This window comes from Capsicum annuum, chromosome 12, assembly GCF_002878395.1.
Source record: "Capsicum annuum cultivar UCD-10X-F1 chromosome 12, UCD10Xv1.1, whole genome shotgun sequence".
Taxonomy (NCBI): Eukaryota; Viridiplantae; Streptophyta; class Magnoliopsida; order Solanales; family Solanaceae; genus Capsicum; species Capsicum annuum.
Genome location: NC_061122.1, coordinates 1,104,315 through 1,129,666, shown reverse-complemented (window position 1 = coordinate 1,129,666; position 25,352 = coordinate 1,104,315). Strand labels below are relative to the sequence as shown.

At 38.1% G+C, this 25,352-nt stretch overlaps 1 protein-coding gene across 4 annotated transcripts; it reads left to right on the top strand.

Annotated features, from left to right (window-relative positions):
• The first annotated feature begins 600 nt into the window (after positions 1-600).
• Positions 601-24,726, top strand: LOC107850353 (sister chromatid cohesion protein PDS5 homolog A). Of its 4 annotated transcripts, XM_016694821.2 has the most exons (34): positions 601-657; positions 744-847; positions 3,458-3,661; positions 3,770-3,951; positions 5,449-5,575; positions 5,672-5,890; positions 6,347-6,563; positions 6,650-6,795; positions 6,896-7,041; positions 7,479-7,628; positions 7,753-7,801; positions 7,915-8,106; positions 8,243-8,425; positions 8,889-9,043; positions 9,123-9,249; positions 9,359-9,508; positions 9,596-9,655; positions 9,751-9,887; positions 10,019-10,136; positions 10,278-10,409; positions 10,503-10,702; positions 12,206-12,362; positions 12,541-12,690; positions 16,750-16,827; positions 16,909-17,493; positions 17,580-17,684; positions 19,962-20,041; positions 20,424-20,475; positions 20,593-20,679; positions 20,787-20,824; positions 21,306-21,368; positions 21,479-21,633; positions 23,664-24,067; positions 24,154-24,726. In XM_016694821.2, the coding sequence occupies exons 2-34, from the start codon at positions 755-757 to the stop codon at positions 24,196-24,198; spliced, it is 4,986 nt and encodes a 1,661-aa protein (XP_016550307.1). In that variant the 5' UTR covers positions 601-657; positions 744-754; the 3' UTR covers positions 24,199-24,726. The 4 variants fall into 4 exon arrangements, with proteins under 4 accessions (XP_016550307.1, XP_016550308.1, XP_047256459.1 ...); XM_016694822.2 differs by having other exon boundaries at positions 616-847; positions 23,673-24,067; XM_047400503.1 differs by lacking the exon at positions 21,306-21,368 and having other exon boundaries at positions 616-847; positions 23,673-24,067.
• Positions 24,727-25,352: the final 626 nt, after the last annotated feature.

Below are 25,352 nucleotides of genomic sequence, written 5' to 3'. Positions count from 1 at the left end.
AGAGTTTGGTCCCATGTCAGGGGTTAGGAGTCAAAGTCAGGATTGGGATTCGAGGTTAAAGCTTCATTGAGAGCATAGTATACCCCAGTTTTACAACGTACTTCAATTCCTCGCTAAAGTAAACCCCTACAAAGGTACCAGCCGGGATGATCAGACTAGACCTTTGGTTTCAGATTTTGAATTGGGCCTCGAAGCAGAGCAAGAAAATAGCTTATTTTCTAAAAAAACATATTTCTTCATTCAGAACACAACCATAATCTTTATAAATTAATAGCTCCAGGGATTACCACGTGCAAGACACGTGACATAAAGACTCTCGTATATCTAAACACTAAAAACTATAAACTAACGTTAAAAGTATTTAAAAAATAAATTATAATTAATATTTTTTTATTATTTTAAAATATTAAAAATTATATATTCTTTTCTCCATTTAATTTGATTCACATATTCGATTTGATTTATACATGCAGCAAAGAGACAAAATTGAAAGTTAGGTGGTAAGGTAAAGAAATAAGATGGAAATAGAGGGACATAAAAGGAAATAAAAATCTCAAGGGAGTTTGAAAGTAAAGTGAATCTGGAGGATAAATATGTGCTGAAGTAAAGAGGGGGGAGCCTTATAGATTTGTTTGCATTTTTCAACTTCCTAATACAGTAAGTACACATACACTATATGTTTTCTCTCTCTTCTCTTTCTTTGTCGAAACGAACAGCTAAATGTCCTAAAAACTATCTGTGAGGTCGAGCGACGATGGGTACAAAGCTCCAATTCCAGCTGAAGGAGGTCGGATCCAAGCTTGATAATCCTCCAACTACTAAAGACTCTCTTATCAAACTCTTAAAGGTAGTTCAAACTTCCAACTCCTTAATTTTCCCTAACTAACTGACTTAGTTGTTTAATTGTTCACATTCAATGCACTTGTCTTCTTATTTTGCTGTTTTACATGATAAGTATCTACTTAGTTGAAGCTCATGCACTCTTGCCCCGTTGAAGAATTAGGGTTCCTAAAATTGGATAAAGTTTCCTTCTTTAATTTGAGTATTTTGGTTTCTTATTTGATTTTATTCTCTAAGACTAAGCTGCTTGAACTATTTATTATGTATGTATGTATGTATGTATGTATGTTGTGCTTTTTCGATTGTCTTTTCAGGAAAATTTCCATTAAGAAACTCTAAAGATTACCACTTTAGGTTGCACATGTGCTTCTTTCCCAGAATTAAAGCTTTAATTGATTCTTAGGAATGAATATACAAGCACACTATGCTGGATTAATAGCTACAAAAACAACAACAACAACAACATACCTAGTGTATTCCCACATAGTGGGGTCCGGGGAGGGTAAAATGTATGCCGTCCGTACCACTGCCTCCGAAGAGGTAGAGAGGCTATTTCCGATAGACCCCAGGCTCAGTACAAAAAGACAGTTAACAAATACGTAATAAAACAATTTATGCTCTAGTATCAAGCTACTTGAACAATTTATTATGTATGTTGTGCTTTTTCGCTTGTCTTTTCCACTTGCTCAATTTAGGGAAAGCGTTCTTCTTTAATTTGGGTGTTTTACTCTTTTCTTCTTTGATTTCATGCTCTAGTATTAAGCAGCTACTTGAACTATTTATTATGTATGTTGTGCTTTTTTTCCACTTGCTCAATTTAGGGAAAGCTTTCTTCTTTAGTTTGGGTCTTTTACTTTCTTCTTTGATTTCATGCTCTAGTATTAAGTAACTACTTGAACTATTTATTGCGTATGTAAGTTGTGCTTTTCGGTTGTCTTCTGCACTTGCTCAATTTAGGGAAACTTTATTTCCATTAAGAAACACTCTAAAGCTTTCCAATTTAGGCTGCACATGTGCTTTCTTCCCAGAATTAAAGCTTTAGTTGATTCTTAGGAATGAATATACCAGCACACTGTGCTGGATAGACTCAAATGATACTATCTCCATAATTGATGTACTAGACTCAATTTAGGAAGAGATAGTAGGATTTGATGTACATGTTGTAAATACTGACCACTACAGGTTCAGTACTGTTTTTGAGAAATATACAAAGTTCAATCCTTGGAAACAGCCTTTAACAGAAATGCAAGGTAAGGCTGCGTACAATACACCCTTGTGGTGGGGCCCTTCCCCGGGCCCTGCATATAGCGGGAGCTTTAGTGCACCGGGCTGCCCTTTTTTACCAGTTTCAAAAAAATATACAAGCACAATGTGCTGGATGAATAGCTATATATTATGTGGTCAGTTTGCTCAATAGAAACTTCATCTACTATTCCCTTGGCTTCTCCCCTTTGCATTTCAGATATTCTATCCCTTGAGTGCCTTTTTTGATAAGGTACTCTATCCCTCAAGTGATTTTACTTAAGCCAGACAAATGTAATATAAATTACCCCTGCTTGCATAAAAAATTGAGACTTCTTTAAAACCTTTTTTTCTGATGGATAATTTAAACCTTTTCTACACTCTTATCATTTATTGAATTTTAGTATGTGTCTTTAAGATAGTAGTAATGACATCACATTTAAATTTGAACCAGGAACACTCTCACTCGACATCAACAGGGATACGTTAATGTTGATCTTTAATGCTTCAAATGATGTCCGTCCAATTCTATGTGCTTTCTCATTTACTTGTTAAATTTTGTTTGTGCTCGATATTGAACTGCTATAAGTGTCATTTTCTGATAATTGGAAGCCACCATTTTTGTCTGCTTTGAGACCTTCTCAGTTTTAACATCTTGTACACTTTGCTTTCTGCTTAGTTATAGGTCCCTCTTAACACCGTACTAACGGTTATACTTCATCAAAGTGGTATGCATATGATGATCTTATCCCAACTTTGAGCTAACTGTAGTTTTACTGTTCTTGTCTTGATATTCAGTCTCTTGAAAAAGAGTCAGTGAGCAAATCGACTTTTTGAGGTTTTGTGTGCTTTTGGGTCGTTCTGGTGTTTGCTTCTTTGGGTCAGTTTGCAAATTGATGTGTGCTTTTAATGCGTTTGTTGTTGTCTCTTGGGTCTGTATCTTTTTCTTTTCGGAATCTTGTATTGACACTTCTCTTGAGTGCTATTCCTTGTCAAACTCTATGGATCCTATCCAATTAAAAAGTCCTGAGCTCTATGTATCCAGTATAGTTTTTCTTCATTTTTACTGCGGGGACGTATCCAGTACAGTTTTTAATATGATCTTACGTGGTTTAACTTATTTTCTTTTCGTACGATTGGCTATGAGGATTTTACTTGTGCTTCTAAAAGGATATACTGGATAAATGTCTATTGCATATGGGTTTTATAGAGCTACTTTTGTATTTTCAAACTGCTTTTGTAACCTCCGGATTGCGTAAAGGTTTGTGTTATTGCACACTTGAGATTCAGTTCTGTGCTTAACCTATCCGTTGCAGTAATGTTTGATTGATTCTATTGCAAACTTGTAATGTACGATTGGATTTTGCACAAGCAGCAAGGTTCAGCATTTCTTTCTGAGTTGGAGCAGTCACCAACAAAAGCTATGTTGGAGGCCATGCAGCCCTTACAAGCTGCTATAGTTAAACCAGAACTGCTAAAGCATCAAGATAGGGAGGTTAAGCTTCTTGTTGCCACCTGTATCTGTGAGATAACAAGAATTACTGCACCTGAAGCTCCGTACAGTGATGATATTCTAAAGGTAATTATAATATAATGGTACAGACTCGATGTCACATTTATGTGACCTTGATTTGCCCATGGAGTAACTAAAAAGTAAAAACCTGTTTTGTGCTTTGATTCGAGTCAGGACATCTTCCATTTGGTTGTGAGCACTTTCAGCGGCTTAGGTGATATAAATAGTCCATCTTTTGGAAGAAGAGTTGTCATCTTAGAAACTCTAGCAAGGTATAGATCATGTGTTGTAATGCTGGATCTCGAGTGTGATGATCTTATCAATGAAATGTTCCGGACTTTTCTCAATGTCGTCAGGTGAGCTTTATCTTGTATTAAATGTCTTGTCAGTAAACATTGTGGCAGATATGTCACCCCGTAGTGCTGCTGCATTCTCTTGCCTTTCTGAAGAATTTGGCTCCACGGCTAAAAGTTTTAATTATTTATTTTTTTTAAAAGAAAATATACGAATTTCTGGTCTTTGATGGCAGTTAGTATCTTCTTTTGTAAGGTATGTAATTATATTAATCCTGGAAAACCCCATGTGATCAAGCATTATTCTAATAATCGGGAAACATACATTAAATTATGTGTCTCTATGAAAGACATCTATTCTTCTATACAATTAGGGATCGCATTGGTGCCTCAAAAAGAAAACAAACAAAAGAAGCTATTTTTCGAATGTATCCATTTCAATGTTCCCTTATTTCTCTCCTCGCATACTGTCGACATAAGGGTCAAAGGGGCAACCTCCCATGCCCTTAGTCTTCTTTTCCTGCTTTAAATGCTCAGCTATGCGACTCCTCACCTATTGCCACCCACAATGCCCATCACATCTAATAATTTTTTGATAAGGTGAATACTGTTATTGGGACATTTAGTAATGAGTTCAATTGGATGGCTTGAACTCTGGCCAGTTGTCTTTGGGTATTGTTGATATGGAAACTTCTGTTATATTCAATTTTGTTGAAAGGTTTTAGTAGGTCCTACCATGATTTGCCTCCTTTTGCTCTTGAACACGCCAAACAGTGAGATAGAAGAGAAGGAGAAAGATTAAATCATGCTATACAAAGAGGGGAACGAAAATGACAAGGAAACATGACAGAGAGTGAGAAGAAAGGTGAGGAGTGAGGTCGACATAGGTGGGAGAAAGTATTACACCTTGAAGATACATATATTTCCCAAAATTAGTTGCACTGCCAGGAGTTTTGTCAACCACGTATTATAAATCTATTTAGGTCCATTAATATTTTTTTTTTGGTCGGAACAACCATTTTCGCCTTCCAATTATGTCACAATGGTTTAATCAACTTATTTCAGCCACTCTGCTCTGGGAAAGCCATATTGATCAGTTTTTTTTTGGTAATGAGCATTGGGTAATGCTTTCCTTTTTTATTTTTTTAATCCGCACTTCTAAGTGTGTTGGTCGAACTCTGACAGAAATGCCACTAGTATCGGATCCTCCGAAAGTAGTGCATTTTTGGAGGATCCAACATGGGTGTGGCTGCATTTTTGGAGAATCCGAGCAACATAGTTTCTGAGTGTTCCTCAGCCTGTCAAATAGATAATCTGTGTGATTGACTATGTGAAAAAACTGAAGGTAAAACAAGTTAAGTTTTACTGCATATTTAAATGTTTGTGCTTAATTTAGGAAAATAATTAAAGCATTCATCGTGATGAAGGTATGCAAATATATGTAGTGATGAAATTTTATCTGAAAATTTAAAAATTATAGCTACTGTTGTTTCTGTGTTTTTGTTGCTTCACCTTCCTCCCTAATTCAATAATTTCCTGTCTTGTACACCACATATGCAGGGACGAGCATCAAGATAGTATTCTGACATCAATGCAAACTATTATGGTTGTTCTCATAGAAGAGAGTGAAGAGATTCGTGAGGATCTTTTACATGTCATTTTGTCAGTTCTAGGTCGTCATAAGAAAGTAAGTGTTTGTGTCTCATGACGAAATATCAGCAGAAGTTTTTCTTTTCTTTGGGTGCTTTATCCTGAAGAACTTCGGTTTTAACGCCTCTGTCAGGATGTTTCAAAAGCCGGGAGGGGGCTTGCTATGAAGGTCATAGAGCAGTGTTCAGGAAAATTGGAGCCCAGCATAAAAGAGTTTCTTGTAACTTCAATATCTGGAGACAGCAGTCCAACAACATTTGAAATTGACTACCATGAAGTCATTTATGATATATACCGTTGTGCTCCTCAGATCTTATTAGGAGTTGTTCCCTACATCACAGGAGAACTACTGGTGCATTAATTTCTTCTCCCATCTCTGATTTTGGGCTCAACTTATTCTAATGAAAATTATGTTAAATCCGCGCTTTATTTTTCAAACATGTCTTGACAACTTACTAGTCTCTGTTGTTCTCTCTTCTTTGCATGGTTGGCCCTTTATAGTATCTGTTGTAGTTTAATGGAATTTAGCATTACTTTATTTGCCATAGAATATCTGCAGATGTCAATCTTGAAGAAGTTGACCAACTCTATATGTACCTAGAGTCATTTTGTCTTCATTTATATAGGGGTCTTGTAGTTTAATGGAATTTAGCATTACTTTATTTGCTATAGAATATCTGCAGATGTCAATCTTGAAGAAGTTGACCAACTCAATATGTACCTAGAGTCATTTTATCTTCATTTATATAGGGGTCTTGTCCTCCCTTCTTACTTCTGACGATCTAACGTACAAGCTTGAATGTGACAGACAGATCAATTGGATGTACGATTAAAAGCTGTGCACTTAGTTGGGGATCTTTTTGCTCTGTCGGAATCTGCTATCTCTGAGGCATTTCAACCAATTTTTTTGGAATTTCTGAAGAGACTTACTGATAGAGTAGTTGAGGTCAGAATGTCTGTTCTTGAACATGTCAAGGGATGTCTGCTGTCAAATCCATTTAGACAAGAAGCGCCTCAGATCATCTGTAAGAATATGGGCAATCCTTCCTTCCTTCCTTCCTTCCTTTATATTTATGTATTCAGTTGTTAATCTAATCTAAACATGTTTCAGCTGCCCTCCGGGACCGGCTGTTGGATTATGATGAAAATGTGCGCAAGCAAGTTGTTGCTGTGCTTTGTGATGCGGCATGTAATGCCCTTACGTCCATGAAGGTTGATACAATTAAGCTGGTAGCAGAGCGGATTCGGGATAAATCTGTATGTAACGTGTCTAGTTTTCGGAGTTTAGTCGACTTTACATCGACAATAATGCATTCTTACTCCATCTTCTGATGGCTGTATGATCTCATGTATTCAGCTTCTTGTGAAAAGATACACGCTGGAGAGGCTGGCTGATATATACAGAATCTATCGCTTAAACTCTTCCAGTGGCTCAGTTGAAGGCGACGACTATGATTGGATTCCGGGGAGGATTTTAAGATGTTTTTATGACAAAGATTTCAGGTAACTTGCCTTGAATTTTTTCTTGCGGAATGATAAAATATGATTTTGATAAGTGAAAGATGGATCAATTATTTCCTTAGCTAAATGGTGAGAAATCAAGAACTAAAGTATTAAGCTGTTTCTTGGTAATCATAAACATTTGGAAAGTGACTCTTCTACTGGAAACACAAACCCCCAAGTTATACTGTACAACAACAACAACATCATACCCAGTGTATTCCCACACAGTGGGGTCTGGGGAGGGTAAAGTATGCGCAGCCCATACCCCAAGTTATACTGTAGTTCCTGAATATTCGTATTTTGTTCCCCTGTGCATATCTTAAATTGGAGTTCTGGAATTTGAAGCTGCACCACCAGAAATTATATTTTTTTTAAAACTTGGTTCCATCTGTCAAGCACTTAGTAAGGACATTATTGACTATTGTTTTTTTCTACAGATCGGACATCGTTGAGCACATTCTATGCTCATCCTTATTCCCTAATGAATTCTCAGTCAAGGATAAAGTTAAAAACTGGGTTAAGGTTTTCTCGAGTTTTGACAAAGTAGAGGTTAGAGCACTTGAGAAGCTGCTGGAGCAGAAACAAAGGTTTGTCATGAATGTTCAATCCTGATAACGGATGTTTCTGGATGTTGTTTCTGCCTTCTTTTTTCCCTCCCTTTTGTAGTACAACCTAAACTACATATTGATCGAGTTTTGGACGGTGCTTCAGGTTGCAGCAAGAGATGAGGAGGTATCTTTCTTTAAGGCAGACGCTTCAGGTATGTAACTCTTTCACTCTTTGTTCTTGAACAATAAAAGGCTACAAGTGAACAATTATAGGCTACAAGTGAACAATTATAGGCTAACAGAACAACAATGTAAATAATTGCAGGATGGTGATGCCACTGAGATCCAAAAAAAAGTTGTATTTTGCTTCCGCATCATGTCTCGTTGTTTTACTGATCCTGGAAAGGCAGAAGAGAGCTTTCAGATTCTTGATCAGTTAAAGGATGCTAATGTCTGGAGGATATTGATAGCTCTCATTGATCCAGACAGTAACTCTGTTCGAGCTTCTAGTTCTCGGGTAACGAGAATACCTAGTTTTTAATATAATGTAGTTTTTTCACTTCTTGTTATGTCAACTAATATATAAAGCCGCTGAAATGCCTAGGTATGTATGAATACATGGCAGCTTTCTTATGATGTTTTTCTCTTGTCAGGATGAATTGCTTAAGATCCTTGGCGAGAAGCATCGGCTCTATGACTTTCTGGGCACACTTTCTTTAAAGTGCTCATATATACTTTTCAACAAGGAGCATGTAAAAGAAATCCTTCAGGAGATGAACATACAGAAATCTGCTGGAAGCACTGATTTGGTTTTGTCTTGCACACATCTTCTTGTGGTAATTTAGTACTAACTTGCTTCATCTACATAAATGCATTTTTCTTGTCCTCATGTTTGTTTGCTAGATTTATATATAACCTATAAAGAAGAGAATTGAAATGAAAGGCGTTTTTGGTTGAAGCATTGGATGTTCAAAATGGGTTATATCGATATGCATCCTATCGGCTATATTCTGGTAACATTATAGCTGGTAATAGTGGTGCCTCAAAGGCATCTATGATTGTCTTGTTTGCAGAACTATCACATCCTCTAGAGTCGGCCTAAATTATAGTGCCCTATAAATTGTGAGCAACTCGGTGCATTACTACCATCAGATGTCACTACAAAAGTTTCATCTCTGATTTAATCAATTATCCATGTCTTTTTGAAGTATGAAATCAATTATCCATGTTTTAGAAAGTACATTTTTTCCTTTTCTGCATCTTCTTTCAATTCATGTCTTTCTTTGATGAACATTGCAGATTCTTGCACGATTCAGTCCATTTCTGCTTAGTGGAATTGAGGAAGATTTGATACATCTGCTTGAAGATGATAATGAGATAATTAAAGAAGGTGTCTTGCATGTTTTGGCAAAGGCTGGTGGAGCCATCCGAGAAAAATTGGGAGATTCTTCAAGGTTCACATTTGAAGCTCTTATTCTTTTGGTGCTAGTTCCTTTCTGCAATATACTGAAATGTTATGCTTGTAACTTACAGGTCATTAGACCTTATGCTGGAGCGGATTTGTTTGGAGGGAAGCCGGAGGCAGGCCAAGTATGCTATTCATGCACTTGCATCAATAATGAAAGATGACGGGCTCAAGTCACTTTCTGTTCTATATAAGGTAAGCCATAATCTCACTATATCAATAGTTGATTTATCCTCTCTCGAGGTTTATCTTCATCATATATTGGTGAAGTGTTTGGGTATTACATTACTTGTGCAATGTGCAGAAACTTGTTGATATGCTAGATGAGAAGTCACATTTACCTGCTGTACTGCAATCTCTTGGATGTATTGCTCAGACTGCTATGCCAGTCTTTGAGACGAGGGAGAAAGAGATTGAGCAGTTCATAAAGAAAAACATATTGGAGCTTAGTCATGTATGTCTTCTTGAACTAATCCCAAATTATGTGACATTGTTTACCTCCTCCTTTAGCATTCATCTAAAGGCAAACTATTCTTTTCAGACATCAGAAGGTAAAGCCAAAGAAAGTTGGGAGGACCGAAGTGAGATCTGTTCAATGAAGGTCAGATTTCAATGGTTTGGTTATTTCCGTTACGATTTTCAAAATTCTGAGTATATTCTAAAGGATAAACATTTTCGTTCAACATTGATATACAGATATATGGAATTAAGACACTGGTCAATAGTTATTTACCAGTGAAGGATGCCAACCTTCGGATGGGGATTGATGACTTATTGGGAATCCTGAAAAACATACTCTCATTTGGGGAAATCTCGATGCAAATTAAGTCAAGGTACTGCTACCGTGCAGGAATTATCCTCTTGTGGTGGTGGTGGTGTGGGGTCTGTGTGTGGGGTGGGTGGGTGTCAATACATGGATGTGCTTTGCGTAGTTTGTTTCAAGGCTTTCTTTGGCATTTTGCAGTTCGGTTGACAAGGCCCATTTAAGGCTTGCTGCAGCAAAAGCTATGCTTCGTCTATCAAAGCACTGGGACCACAAGATTCCTGTGGATGTCTTTTACCTTACTCTTGGGACATCAGAGGTGAAGTTTCTACCACCTACAACGCCTTAAATAGATGACATAGGTCCTGCTGATGTCCCACCTACACAACAATTTTTAGCAATAGGTTTCTAGAGACAAGTTGTGTGAATAGTTATTTATTTCAACTGTTAATGCTACTAGGCCAGTTTTCCTCAAGTCAAGAAGTTATTCCTCAACAAAGTTCATCAATACCTAAAGGATCGTTATTTGGACCCAAAGTATACTTGTGCCTTCTTACTTGACTTGCAGTTTCAGCAGCCAGATTTTGAAGAGGTATGAATTGTGATTGCTGTACCGGCAGGGCTCTCTTGGTTATATATTTATACTTATTTGTTGATGACTTTGTTATCTCCCAATTATTGACAGATCAAGAGCAACTTAAGTGATGTTATCCAGATCTATCAGCAGGGGAAGGCACGTCAACTTTCTGCGCAATCTGAAGCTATTACCCCAATTCCTTATCCAGAATATATTCTACCATATTTGGTCCATGCTCTTGCTCATCATTCTTCATTTCCTAACATTGATGAATGCAAGGATGTTAAATTATATGAACCTACTTATAGGTACAAGTGTTTCCTGGCCTTATTGATAGTTGCTTGCATGTATAGAAGTTTAAAAGAGCTTGAGGCTGCCTCAAAAATGCATTTCCGTGATCCTCTTCCCCCTCTCCTAGCCCCCCTCCCCAATCACGATAACCACCACCACCACCACCACCACCACCACCACCACCACCACCACCACCACCACCACCTCAATCATTCTCACGATTCGATGAAACCTGTTTTCGGCCTACATATCTGTAGATGCTGACCTTATTTGTATTTGATCTTCACATCATAAGCAGGGTTACTTGCATAATATAGACTACTGTAGTAACCCCCTCTTTTACCAGTTTTAGAAGTCTTGGTGTGATTATGCTGTTTATGGTTAGCTCTTAGTACTTTGCTTACTGAAATAGTTTATGGTGGACTTCATCTACGTGTAGTGCTTGCTGTAAGTTATAACCCCACCCCCCACCCCCCACCCCCCACCCCCACACACCCACTCTCCTAAAAAAAAGGGTGGGTTGGATATCTTGTTTTTATTTTGGGAGGAAAGGAAGCGTGTACAAGTTGTTTGCTTGCATAACATAAGAGTACCATAGGATTTGGTTCTCTTCACCAGTCTCTCTATAGAAGTCTTACTGAAACACCACGGTAATCAAAGGAAAAAAAGAAGCTTACTGAAACAATACGTGATGGACTCATCTAAATGTAGCTCTGGTTGTAACCTATTCCACAAAAAGGTGTTGCTTGGAGTGTTGGCCTTTCTTTCTGTGGGTGGGGAGGGAGTGTGTATTAGTTTCTTATTTGAAGAATAGGTCCAAGTTCCCACACCTCCGTCATTGCAATTCCTACTTACATTCAGCAACTGTAGCTTTGGGGTTGAGCATGCTATGATAGATAAAATATTCCTCTTTTTTTCTAATGAGGACATATTGTTGTTGATATGTGTCTTTTTGGCACCTTTTGTACTCTTTTCATAAAGAAACATGTAATTGTCATGCTTCTGTGAATAGTTTCAGAAGTTTCTATTTTGTGTATGTTATTCAGTCTTGGCTGATGTTTTCATCAAAGCTTATCCTGAATTTGAACTAGGCACTGTATGAACACAGTAAGACGACCTTTTGAAAGAATCCAAAACATGATGTGGCATATTTACATTTTTAATAAGCCTATTTATAGTTCCTATGAATAAGCATTTGTTTGCAACTATAGGCATACTCTTCTCATTATTTAACTTCAGGCCACCCTTTTTGGGATGGGTACGTGTGAAGTCTCCAACATTGGATCCTTTAGTGTCATGATGACCTTCTGAAGATGCACCCAAGGCCTTTATATGAAGTCAGTTGTATTGTAATTATGTTGTTGGCCATTGTTTGTTGTCTGTGTGACTGTGTGCAAGTTTGTCTAATGGAGTTACATTGTGATCAGCAACATTTATGTAGATTTAGTTGCTGCATCTGGAGAAACCCTGGTTCTCAAAGCTCCAACTTTTGTTGAATATATTTTAATGTTTTGTGTCAGGCAATTGTATATTTTCCTCTCAATGTTGGTGCATGGAGATGAAGAGGGTAAATCTGAAGGTGGTTTTAGTAAAGACAAGGAAAGCATTTTAACTATTAAGTCTATCCTTCTCAGTATAAAACATTCAGAAGATGCAGTAGATTCCACAAAATCAAAGGTAACAAAGGATTAATGTATCAATGCCTATCAGAAAATGTATCAATGCCTGTCATTCTTCTCTTCAACCTTCTATCACTTAGTGCCAGCGGAATATATGCACAAACAAAATAACAATAAGTGTGGACAGCTGAGAATTGAGATTATCCTGCTATTTGATTGTATGAATACTTTTGCAGAACTCATATGCTGTCTCAGACCTTGGCTTGGCGATTACAAATCGGCTAGTTCCTAACCAGGATGATCTTAAGGAGTTGAAATCCTCAGTTTCACTACCTCCATCGCTTTACAAACAAAATGAGAAGGATGAAGAGAAGGACCAGTCTCTGGTATGCCATGTTAGATGCTTTGCGTATTATTTGTGTCATAGACCTTCATATTTCAATATAATTATATTTCACAGGCTGAATGGGTGGAAAAGTGAGGTTCATCAGTATTTAGCCTTTGTTTAGCAATGGTGTATGTTTCTATATTTTTTTGATGAAGATAATTTTGATACTGTTTAGTACCAAGAAGGTTATCAAAAGTAAAAAAGACAAAAGCATGATCTCAGCAACAGTTACAAATTAAGGCATCAAAAAAGTCCAAAAGAAATGATGAATTTTCCAGCGTATTTGTCCTCCACCAAAAGTATAGATTTTGTATGCATCTTTACTTTACAGCATATAAATTTTGTTGGCATCTTTACTTTACAGCAATAGTATGTTTTTTTATTTACTTCAAAGCACCTATTGTTTCTTTTCATTCAAATTGTCCACGAATACCAAGTGGGGTAAAACATGATCCCTGCAACAGTTACATCATCAAGGCATCCACATTAAGAAATGCTGTCTGTTTCTATAATGACAAATTTTATGTCTCACTTCAGAGAAAGTGTTGGATTCACTACCCCGAGTAAATTCTCTCTTTCTTCCTCTTATCTTTTCCAGACTTGTTTTCTACACAAAATTTCAACCTGTATCCTGTTGGTAGGACTCCTTGCTGACTTCTATTACAATGACCCTCTGTAATTTTTCTTATTTGTAAATTTACTCTCTTTCTTCTTCCTCTTCTTCACAAAATTGTGTTGGCAGCGGACCTTACAAAGTTACTTCCTTATTTGTTTATGTTGTTATTTAACCTGCATCTGCCAAAGATATTCTGGTTACATTCTACACACCTTCAGGTTGAGTTACAAATAAAGTTGATCTCTGTATGAATGGAATTCTTTTTTTTTTTAAATCTTAATCAGGGTGTCAATTCTGTATATATCCAACAATTGGATGATCTTGATCTGTGAAAAAATTTAGGCTGCCTATTGAGGCTTAGTTAATTCTTACCACCAAAGTGAAGTTTCCTTCAGTTCTATATTTCTAAACTAACATTCCTATGTTCAACTTATGTTCTAAACGTCGATTCGTCAAAATATTATTGGAGATGATAAAGTCTTCTCTAATTTTTCTTTTAGAAAATACTCCCTCTGTTCCCAAATAAGTGAATGTTTTGGGTTTGGCACACGCCTTAGTAAACTACCAACAACAACAACAACAAACCCAGTGTATTCCCACTTAGTGGGGTCTGGGGGGGTAAGATGTACGCAGTCCATACCTCTGCCTCTGATGAAGTAGAAAGGCTGTTTCCGAAAGACCCCCGGCTCAAGTCACGAGATATCACACAAACACATAGTACAGCACAGAAGCAGATGACATAATATAGATACGGCACCCATAAGGAATATAAAACAGAGTAAAGCAGGAATGCAGGAATATAAAGCAGAGGAAAGCACACAGATTCGTAATAAACATGGAACACGGAACACGAAACACTGAATACGGAATCATAACAGGAATACACCCCCACCAATTAATTCCCTACACTAGCGACCCGAACTGGCCCTAATCCTCTGCCGTAATTCGCATCTTCCAGACCTTCCTATCTAGGGTCATGTCCTCGGTGAGCTGTAACTGTTCCATGTCCCGCCTAATCACCTCACCCCAGTACTTCTTCGGTCTACCCCTACCCCGTCTAAAACCATCCAACGCTAGCCTCTCACACCTACGGACCGGGGCATTCATGCCCCTCCTCTTCACGTGTCCGAACCATCTCAATCGTGCTTCCCGCATCTTACACTCCACTGAAGTCACACCAACCTTCTCCCGGATAGTCTCATTCCGAACTCTATCCCCTCGGGTCAGTCCACACATCCAGCGCAACATCCGCATTTCTGCCACCTTCATTTTTTGGATGTGGGAGTTCTTAACTGGCCAACACTCCGCTCCATACAGCAAGGCCGGACGGACTACCACCCTATAGAATTTGCCTTTAAGCTTGGGCGGCACCTTCTTATCACACAGCACCCCCGATGCGAGTTTCCACTTCATCCATCCCGCCCCAATACGGTGCGAGACATCCTCGTCAATCTCACCGTTACTCTGGATCACGGACCCGAGATACTTGAACTTATCCCTCTTCCCTACCTCCTGTGCTTCTAGCGTCACTACTACCTCATTCTCCCGCCTCACGTCATTAAACTTACATTCCACATACTCTGTCTTGGTTCTGCTCACCCTGAACCCTTTAGACTCCAGAGTTTGCCTCCACAACTCTAATTTGTCAATCACACCCCCTCGAGTCTCATCTATCAGGACTACATCGTCTGCAAAAAGCATACACCACGGCACCTCCCCTTGGATACGCCGCGTCAACACATCCATTACTAACGCAAACAAAAAGGGACTAAGAGTAGATCCCTGATGCAATCCTGTCAGGACAGTGAAATGCTCTGAGTCTCCTCCCGCCGTCCTCACCTGGGTTTTCGCTCCCTCATACATATCCTTAATTACTCTGATATATGCCTGCGGTACTCCACTCACCTCCAAGCATCTCCAAAGCACTTCCCTGGGGACTTTGTCGTACGCGTTTTCCAGGTCGATGAACACCATGTGCAGATCCTTCTTCCTCTCCCTATACTGCTCCACCAACCTCCGTACCAGGTGGATTGCCTCCGTCGTCGAGCGGCCGGGCATAAATCCGAACTGGTTTTCCGAAATAGACACTATCCGTCTCAGCCTCACCTCGACCACTTTCTCCCATATCTTCATAGAGTGACCCAGTAACTTAATCCCCCTATAGTTATTGCAACACTGAATGTCCCCCTTATTCTTATAGAGGGGGATCATGGTACTCCACCTCCACGCCTCGGGCATCTTTGCCGTCCTGAAAATTTCATTGAACAATGCAGTCAACCACCTTACACCAGCCTCTCCAACGAACTTCCAAAACTCCACCGGTATCTCATCCGGCCCCGTCGCCCTACCCCTTCGCATCCTGCAGACTGCCTGTCTAACCTCGTCTACCTTAAAACGTCTACAATAGCTAAAATCCCGACACTCCCCTGAGTGCTCCAGTTCCCCTAACACAATAGCTCTGTCCCCCTCGTCATTCAAGAGCCTATGAAAGTACGACTGCCATCTCTTCTTTATGTGACCGTCCTCCACCAACACTCTACCGTCCTCCCCCTTAATGCACCTCACCTGATCGAGGTCACGACCCTTCCTCTCCCTAGCCTTAGCGAGTCGGAACAACTTTTTCTCCCCTCCTTTCCCCTGTAACCCTGCATACAAGCTCTCAAAAGCGGCCGTCATAGCTGCCGTGACCGCTGACTTCGCCTCCTTCCTCGCTAGCTTGTACTCTTTCCTGTTTACCCGCTTCTCTTCTTCGTCCTTGCTTTCCACCAACTTAGCATACGCCTCTTTCTTGGTCTCCACTTTCTTCCCCACCTCTTCATTCCACCACCAATCCCCCCGATGATGTCCGGCCCGGCCCCTAGAAACACCCAACACCTCCCTTGCATTCTCCCTGATGCACGTTGCCGCCCTGTCCCACATATTATCCACGTCCCCCCTACACTCCCACACCCCCATTCCCGCCAACTCCTAGAAAATAAAATGTAATTTTACCAACTTTTACCCCTAAGTAAAGTTCATACCTCTTTCCAAGTTGACATTGATTACATTTAAAATGAAGAGTTAGATATTAATGGTACATGGGCATATTAGGAAGATTATGATCAAAATATTCTTGAAGGCTTAAACATGCACTATTTAGGAACAAAATCAAAAGGCACAGCATGCACTTATTTTGGAACGGAGGGAGTATTATCTTTCTTTATCAGATGAAAGGCTTTATTGATATGCACCAATAAAGGTGCTAATTTGTATAGGAAAAAGGGACTCTGATCCTCCCAATTCTGCAGAGAGCTCAATAAATCCACAAAAATATTTAGGGCATGAGCAACTTTCAAATTACACCGTACTTTTATCTTTGTGTTGGTTTCATCTATATTTATCTTTGAACCTCTCTTCCTTACAACATAAAATGCGTGATGTTCACCTTCTGTGATTTGTTAGGTTGAAGTTAAGTCATGGTTGGCTGATGAGAGCGTCATGGTTCACTTTGAATCAATCAAGTTTGAAACTAACGGAACAGTAAGCCTTGGTACTAGCAATTTTTTTAGCTAGTGATAAACCAGTTGACTGATTATTGTTCTTCCACTTCCTTTTCACCAGCTAAAATCAGAAATTACTGAAGACGAAGCCATGAAAGACAGTGAAACAGAAGGAAATGAGGTGCCTTTGGGAAAAATAATGGAACGGCTTAAAGCTAGATCTAAGATGCGGAAAGAGGTGAAGAATGATTCTTCACCTGCTGAGGGGAGAACAGAAAATGATGTTGACATCTTGAAAGTGGTGAGGGAGATAGAGATAGATTCAAATAATGTTGTTGATGATAATAAGTTGGATGCAAGAAATGGCCATGAATCTGCAGTCAAAATTAAAGCCAGCAATAAACATCAGAAAAGAAAAACAGGAACTAATATCTCTGTACCAAAAGGTGCAAAGCGACAAAGATCATCTTCTTCGGTCCATAAAATTTCTTCGAAATTCAAGGATTCCATTGAAAAGGAGGAGGATCTTCAATCCATATCAGAAGATATGTCCTCAGAAGAAAATGTTTTTGAACCTGAAGAGTCAGACCTATTAACGTCATCTATCAGGAAGAAAACAAGCCTCCCACCTAAACAAAAGCGTAAAGCTACTGATAAGAATTATGTTGACACTCATGAAATTGGAATCGACAGCTGTAAAGTGAAAGTAAGATTTTTTAATTGTAGAATTGATTACAAACTAGATGTATAATTTCATCTCTTTGACTTCTCCTTGTTTCTTTGCTCCTGCAGAAAACTAAAGGAAACACAGAAGCAGTTAATACACATGCACAAAGTAATAACAAGTCAGGATCTAACAAGAAACAGAAGAAGACTACTGTGGCTGGACTGGCGAAGGTGAGTCTTCCCATCTGTACAGTTGCTGCTTTGTCGCCCCAGCCACTATTAGACATGTTTCTGAGTGTATCTGATACTTGTCCCTCTTTAATGAAAAGTAATTCATTGTGGGTTTATATTTACTTACATGGTAGTGATAGGATTTAACTTATGGATGATAAGCAATTTTGCATATCTTTTGGTGATTTGTGCTGGTTCCTTGCTAAACTCTATGGTCCAGCTTCTGTGACTAACTGCTTAAAGGAGATATATTCTATCTTTTGTAACTCAATCTCATTGATTTGCAAAACCTTTAACACAACATCGTCTGCAGTTCTGTTACATTCCCTTTGCTGAATGTGATTTGCATTTCCTTAGCACCTTTGATCCCTTGTAACTCATATAACTGTGGTGATGCATCTTCCCTATACTGTGTGGAACTTCATTTTTTTTTCCTTAGTGAATTTGACTGTTTGCTTCTGGTAGACGAGGGGGTTCACTGCAAAGATGAGTAGTGCCTTGCCCCTTTGTCTTACAAGAAAGCTAAATAAATAAGACCATCGGATAGTTGATGAAGAAATTGCCTTGATTTGGAGGATCTTACTTATGTCATGGATACTCATATATGATTATGGATTTATCCATTCTAGAAATGAGAATGCTTTATATTAAGGTTTAAGGAGATTGGTACTTGGAGCATCTATAGCACACTGGCTATGTTAAGTTTTTTTCTCTGTGCAAAACTTTTATGGTGAGAGAACTATTCCATCAATTGGTGTGGCATAAAGTGTAGTCCGTTCCTTTTTTTAGGAGGTTTTGAGAGTGTAGATTACTCAGTATGAACAATACCACGTGGGCTGTCTTTTGTTGGTTCCAGCCCCTTGGTTACTGCATCACAAAGGATAATCAAGCTAGACTTGAAGTTAAGAATCACATACGATTATGAAGCTAAAAAATATGAATTATTGTCTAAAAATTGTTTTTTTTTTTTAAATTTCACACCAGCTTTATTGATAGCCGGTCTGTGGATAATTATATTCTGCGTACAAAATGGTTGTGAAGAATATGGAGAATGCAGAAGTCTAAAGCAGAAGCATGGTGATGACATAGTTTATGAGGCAAAAAAATTTCCAACTCCCCCCAAAAATAAAGGAAAATGACAAGAATCGGGTTACTTGAGTAAAACAAGAAAATATAAAGATATGCAAAATTTGAGGATAAAATCTCGAATTTTTTGAAGCAAGTGCTAAGATCCAAATTGATCTTAATATTGAAAAAGTTAAGCAGATTTAAACTTAGTATGATACTAATAGAGTCAATTCAAGAACTTCGATCAAAAGTGATTTAGGCCCCTATTTGAATAAATTAAAGACAACAATTAGTGTAAGACCTTTTACCTTTTTTAATTTAATTTACTTTAATAGAAACAAAAAATATCAGGAATGACAATCAGCCCCTTGTTGGGCATGCATATTTAGCTACTTTGGGGGCTCCATGTGTCATCAGTCTTCCTCCTCTCGTCCTTGGAGTTGGATTATGAAATCGCGTAGCACTTAATCCACTTTTCACTACAATTATTGGGCTCAGTTTGGGCTCTTCTTCCATGATAAGCATCTTCTTGATTTTCTATTGAAGCCCGTCAACCTTTAATGGAAGTATGTCAATTTGGTTGCTATCAGAAACCCAAAGGAGTTATTTTGCTAAGTTTCTTTTTCTTTTCAATCGTACACTGTCTAAGAGTTGCACCTTCATCTGTTTTGAGCCTTCCCCTTTCATCTTATTCTATTTTGGGTCTAGTAATTAACTTTGTCAACGCGGCTGTAGGAATGTTGTTAGGAGGAGAGTACGGAATGTTTAGACTTGCTAGTAAAGCCATTTGATGCATGTAATTGTAGAAGGATCACCATGAATTGTGAGTAATTAACTTTCTCAGTCACTGTTGTAGGAGGAGAGCACATAATGTTAGACTGACTCTGTATGCTTGCATTGCTACTACATATAAATCTTCCTTTAACATCTGTTCTAGTCGTGTTGATTCTCTTCACCAAATGGCTTATTGTGTGGATTATCTATAATTCTTCCCGATGGTGTAGTGTGTGGGTTATCTATATAATGAATTGTTTTATTGTTTCTAATTTCATTACCACTTATTAAGGAAGTTGGCATAGGTATAGTTTTGCAACTTTTGTGCTGTTTTATACCTCTTTTTCTTTTTTCTGATCCAAATATTCACATCAGCCATATTTGCATCTTTCTGAACGTATTGTTTGTTAATGCTTTTACCTGGTTTTTCTGTAGTGCACGTCAAAGGATGCTGCAACTCCCACTGTGGACTTGATTGGATGTAGAATAAAAGTTTGGTGGCCCATGGATAAGAAGTAAGTTCCTCTTAAGTTGCGAGGAGTAAATGTTCTTTCTAGTTCTTTCAAGTTATGTTCTGCCACAGCTATCTTGAAGATCGTTTTTATGCTGATTTTTCATCAAGCTTGCTGATTGCCTTGGAGCAATACTAGTAGAGATGTTTATTTGTACTTTTAACACATCATGATCATCATTATTTCTTCTTTCTCATATGCGCTTTATTCTTTTGCCCAACTTCTGTTGGTTGTCTTCCATTATTATTGCACTTATTGGTCATGGGGATTTTGTTTAGTTGTCTGAGTTTTCTTTAATCTTTTCTTTGATTGTGGTCTAATATTTTGGTTAATGTGACCTTCAAGATTATTAGGTCAGAACACTAACTCTTTAAGTATTTGACAGGTTCTATGAAGGTGTTGTCAAGTCTTTTGACACTCAGAAAAGCAAACACGTTGTAAGCTATTCTCCAATACGTCAATTTTTTTTTCTGTTGTTAACGAACTTCTGCAGTTTCTTTTAATATGTCAACTTCTTGATTCTTTGCTATGATTTGTTACCAATCATATCAAAGGTGCTATATGATGATGGTGATGTAGAAGTCCTCCGATTGGAAAAGGAGTGTTGGGAGCTTGTTGGTAGTGTGCAGAAACCCGTGAAGGTATGGTTTTCCGTTTAGTGTTACTTCATCCTTGCGAACTTTTTATTTTTACTCTTACAGTGAAGCCATGCATTTGATTTTGCTTCACATTTGAACACCATTTACAGGGTTCAAACTCCAAAAAGGTTTCACGCTACGAGAAAATGTAAGTTATTCATTTGCTTTAGTAGTTTCATATTTTTTTAAAAACTACTTTTTGTGATTATTGCCCTCCTTTTTCTTCTTCTGATCTGTTTTATATTGTACTTGAAATGGAGGAATTGTATTGTTGAGTGTTTGGATTGTGTTGATGGTACTTCTCCTGTTGTATGCTATGGATATCATTGCCCATTGATAAGGATGATGTAATGAGTATTTCTGCCTTTGTTGTTCCAGACTATTATTAAAGTGTTGATGACTAGCTTAATTCTTTTCTAATCTTGAACTTTTAATGCTTTTCACGAAAGAACAAACTTTGCATAATGTTGCTCTTCTAAATTTTATGCATTAAGCAAATAAGCTGTGAGAATAAGTTGATATTTTCATTTACCCTTTTAGTTTTATTTTATGCCTTCTGGCGCCTTGTATTGCATCATAGTGGAGTTATAAGTATCTTGAACCTTCCCGTCGTTATTTAATGACTGCAGATCTGGCGAGAGGAAAAATAAATCTCTTGCTGCCTCCAGGCAAAAGAAAGAGATGGATAAAATGTGAGATTGATTCTGTAACTTGATTGCGCATAATTTGTTTGTGTACTTCCTCAAAAAATATTTTTTTTGTGTATTTCCTATTTGCCTTATGCGTCCTGTTTTGCTGACAGGTCTCCATTACCGCAAGTGCGAGGGAAGAGAACTCCAAGGAAGAATTTGAAGTATGGACAAAGAGGCCCATCAAAATCTTCTTTGAGTAGAAGAAGCCTGCTTTTAGGCAAGCCACTGGCGACCTCAAAGACCAAGGTGGACAGTTTAAGCTCAGGCAAGGCTCTTGTAATTCTCTATTTCTTTCAGTTTCTTGATTTATCATTCTTCTTGTCATTTTAGTTAATCGTATCATTGCTGCTTGGTATATTCTGTTATGCAAAGGTGGTCAACAAATGAAGGAGAGAGAGTCTGGAAGTTATTTATACACATGGAGGGGAGGGTATGGTTAGGTGTTTAAGAGGGTGGAGTCTATCAGGTGGCCGATGTGGGTGGGAAAAGGAGGCAATAGTTCGGCTTGTAAAGTTATTTTCTGATGGAGAGGGAATTGGATATACCCTGAGGTGAAAAGTATGAAAGAATGAGGAACTATCAGAGTGATGGAATGTCGATTGGGGAGATGAGTGACATTTGATGATTTAAAATGCGACGATGCAATCTCTTTCTTTAAAGAAAGAGCAAAAACTTCATTCAGATCTGAAAGTTCCTATAAATTTAGAGTACTTATCTAAATCAATTTTAAACCCACAGCTGCCACCTTTTCCCTTAGTGTCTTTGGAATTGACAGTAGAAAGTGGAGAATTTCTTTTCGTTGTGGCTGTTGAATAAATATTTTTAATGAGTGGGATCCTGTAAGTGCAATATATCTTTTCTAGATGGGCGATGGGAGTAGGGTTAGTTTTGAGGGGCACAAGTGGTGTGACACTTTTGAGATCCACATTCCCAAAACATCTGTAGAGGTTCATGCCAAAAGGAGATAACCGTCCCAACATATTTGGATATTACAATAGGGGAACATCTTTTTGGCACCTCCACTTCCAGAAGAAACCTTCAGGATTAGAAGATTGAGGAATCCAAAGCCTCCTTGAAATGCTTTAAAACAAGGGATAGTTGCGTAGATGTACACTTCGGTCATCTAGTTTACCAAACATTGACTAAGTATACACTGCACACTCTCGGTTGTATATATTTCGTATATGTGGTGTATAGGTATGCATATTTTATGTATAGATGTGTATATTTAGTATTAAATATACACTACCTACAACTAGATGGACCAATGGTATTGGGCTGTAATTATTCCTTGAAAAACAAACGCCATCATTTGAAAAACAAAAGATTCTTGGAAATGGGAGATATATATTGGACAGAAATTACAAGCACAATTTTTTTCTTGTTCCCTTTTGAGACAGCCGTTTAGTAAATTGAAGACTTTCTATTTCTCGTGCAACTTAAGCTGAAATCTTATGAGAAAACGTTAGACGATAGGTTAAAATTTTGCTAGTTATTGTAAATGTTAGGCACCAATCTAATGTTTTATTGACAAGGTTTAGCAATGTATTAGTAAATATTATACCCGAGTCTAACCTTTTCCCAATATATTTTCCGAAGGCTATATTTGCACAACTTCTAAAAATAGGGGCAACAAATAAATGGTGTCCTAAAAAAGGAACATTTGCAGAAATCAGGCAATAACTTGTTCTCGTGCCACAACTATTCAGAAGTAGGAGGAAAATAAAAAACTTTTTATCTCTTATTTTCAACCTAGAGTATGAAAAAGAGACGTCCCTCTGATCACTGTCTTTTAGTTTCTCTTGATACCCTGAAATAACCCTTATCGTTGGAAATTTGTAATCTATGAGTTTGAATGGATTGAGGATAACCACGGCACTCGTGTTGCATTTAACACAGTTGAATCTACACAGACATCTGTTTCTGCTCCTGCAAAGGAGCTCCCGTGTTAATTTACTTGGCGTTCCTAAACGTTGTTGTCCCATCACCACTGGAGTCCTTTCCCTGTTGTGTTCTTTTCAATTATCCATTTTCACTGATTTTGACTGTTACTTATTACTAAATCAAATTTAGAATATTCTCAAGTAATATCAGAACTTCCATTAGAATATTCTCAAGTAATATCAGAACTTCCATCATGTCTTGGTAATATCAGAACTATTCATTATGTCAAATATTCTCAAGTAATATCAGAACTTCCATTATGTCACCTGAGGTAGAATAATTTTGACAGTCTCCCCGTCATGCTATTCATGAACTTCCGTAGCTTTCTAATCTGACATTTCGATCTACTAGGTGAATCAGAAAGTGAGCAGAAAGAGAGTACGTATGGGAGTGTATCTGAACACGAACTGTCTGACAAGGATGAGATATCATACTCTGATGGGAAACCAGGGGTTGATGCTGATAGGTCGAGTGGTATGGAAGATTCCGAAGAGGAAGAAAGTCCCATGGAAAATAAAAAAATTGAGGATGAACCTGGCACCCCTCAGGATTCTCGTGGATCAGATAAGACCTCCTCTTCACATGAGATACCACAAGCAGATGTATCTACCGAGAAATCAAATGATGATGCTGAAATATCAGATTCTCATGGGAGTGTAGGAGATGATGCAGACAGTCATTCAACTGATCAAGGCGACTCTGAAAGTAGTTCGGCTGCTAAATCTGATGAAGAATTATCTGACGATGAGCCACTTGTAATGTCTATTCTTGTTCACTTTTTATTGAAACTTAAAAATTCTTGATAAATGATAATTTAGTAATAAATTTTTGTCACACGCAGAGCACGTGGAAACGACGAGTAGGGAAATCAGCTGGAGGAAAGTAAACCAACAGAAAAGGCCATCATATGATCATAAATTTGTAGAGATGCAGCATCCTGGGGAGTGCGAGTCATCAAGCCGGAATACCATCATACTAAGAAGCTTGCTGTAGAAGATCTTAGAAGATTAACAGTGATATTAATAAGTTTTATGAAAGTACAGTTTACCACATAGAAAATGGTAGGGCACAGGTTTATTAAAAGGTAGGAGTAAGAACAAGAACGTGCATTCCCACAGTTTGTGTAGCTGCGGTCTAGAGGAAACTGATATGAGTCAATAACAGTTCTCTTAGGCATTGTACAGCTCTAGTGTAGTAAGTTAGCATCAACTTACCCGTCTAACCGTTCCTGTGTTGCAGCTCGGTTTTTGTTGTAGTTGTGTCTTCATTTTGTATATTTTGTTGTTTAGTAGTGTAACAGAATTGCATCTGTTTGTAGTTCTTCCTTTTAGGGAACCTGGATTCTTGAAAACTGTAGATTTGTAAGCATTTGTGGTGTAGGGAATCAGTAACATAAGCACGCCTTTTGCTTTTATTTGCTTCTGAATCTCAACATGCATTTGTGAAAGCAAGAAAGATGGTAAGAATTAGATGCGCCACTAGAAGTCTGTTTTCTCTTGGAAGTCGTTTGGTGCGAGTTACAAGGTATAATAATTTTGGAATAAAATGCAGAATTATTTTATCCTTTGGTTGGTGCAGAATTATTTTATCCTTCATTTGGTTCGAGGTACTAGGTAGTGCTGGCATTACTCATCCCATAATTTATACCATAATGGTGTGGTCCATATTGACATCCTCCGACTTCTTTGTGAATTTACTTCATTATATTTTCGCGCCTATAAGTGAAAGTACTATCTCCACCACTATTTATGTCATTTTCCTAGTTAAAATTGGGAAACATTTCAATAATGGTAATGAAGGGTGTATTAAAACTCTCGTCTCCGGATTGTTATTTCACCCTCAATGTGGGATAAAAATAATACTTCTACGATCCCCGGATAACTAATCCGGGGATTGTAGGAGAGCAGTAGCATTGGTAGCTTTAGTTGTATCTCAAATGTATCATATATTCAAAATGGTATGTACTTGTGCTCCAGCTAAATCCTTGTTAGAACATTGCTTCTTCTAGCTAGTCCTTTTCAATAGCTTACAGCAGGGAGC

Coding starts and splice junctions, on each gene's coding strand:
- LOC107850353 (XM_016694821.2), top strand. CDS start 755: ATGGGTACAAAGCTCCAATTCCAGCTGAAGGAGGTCGGATCCAAGCTT. Junction 9,044..9,122: donor AAATTGGGAGATTCTTCAAG/GTTCACATTTGA, acceptor TGTAACTTACAG/GTCATTAGACCTTATGCTGG. Junction 20,042..20,423: donor TGGTGGCCCATGGATAAGAA/GTAAGTTCCTCT, acceptor AGTATTTGACAG/GTTCTATGAAGGTGTTGTCA.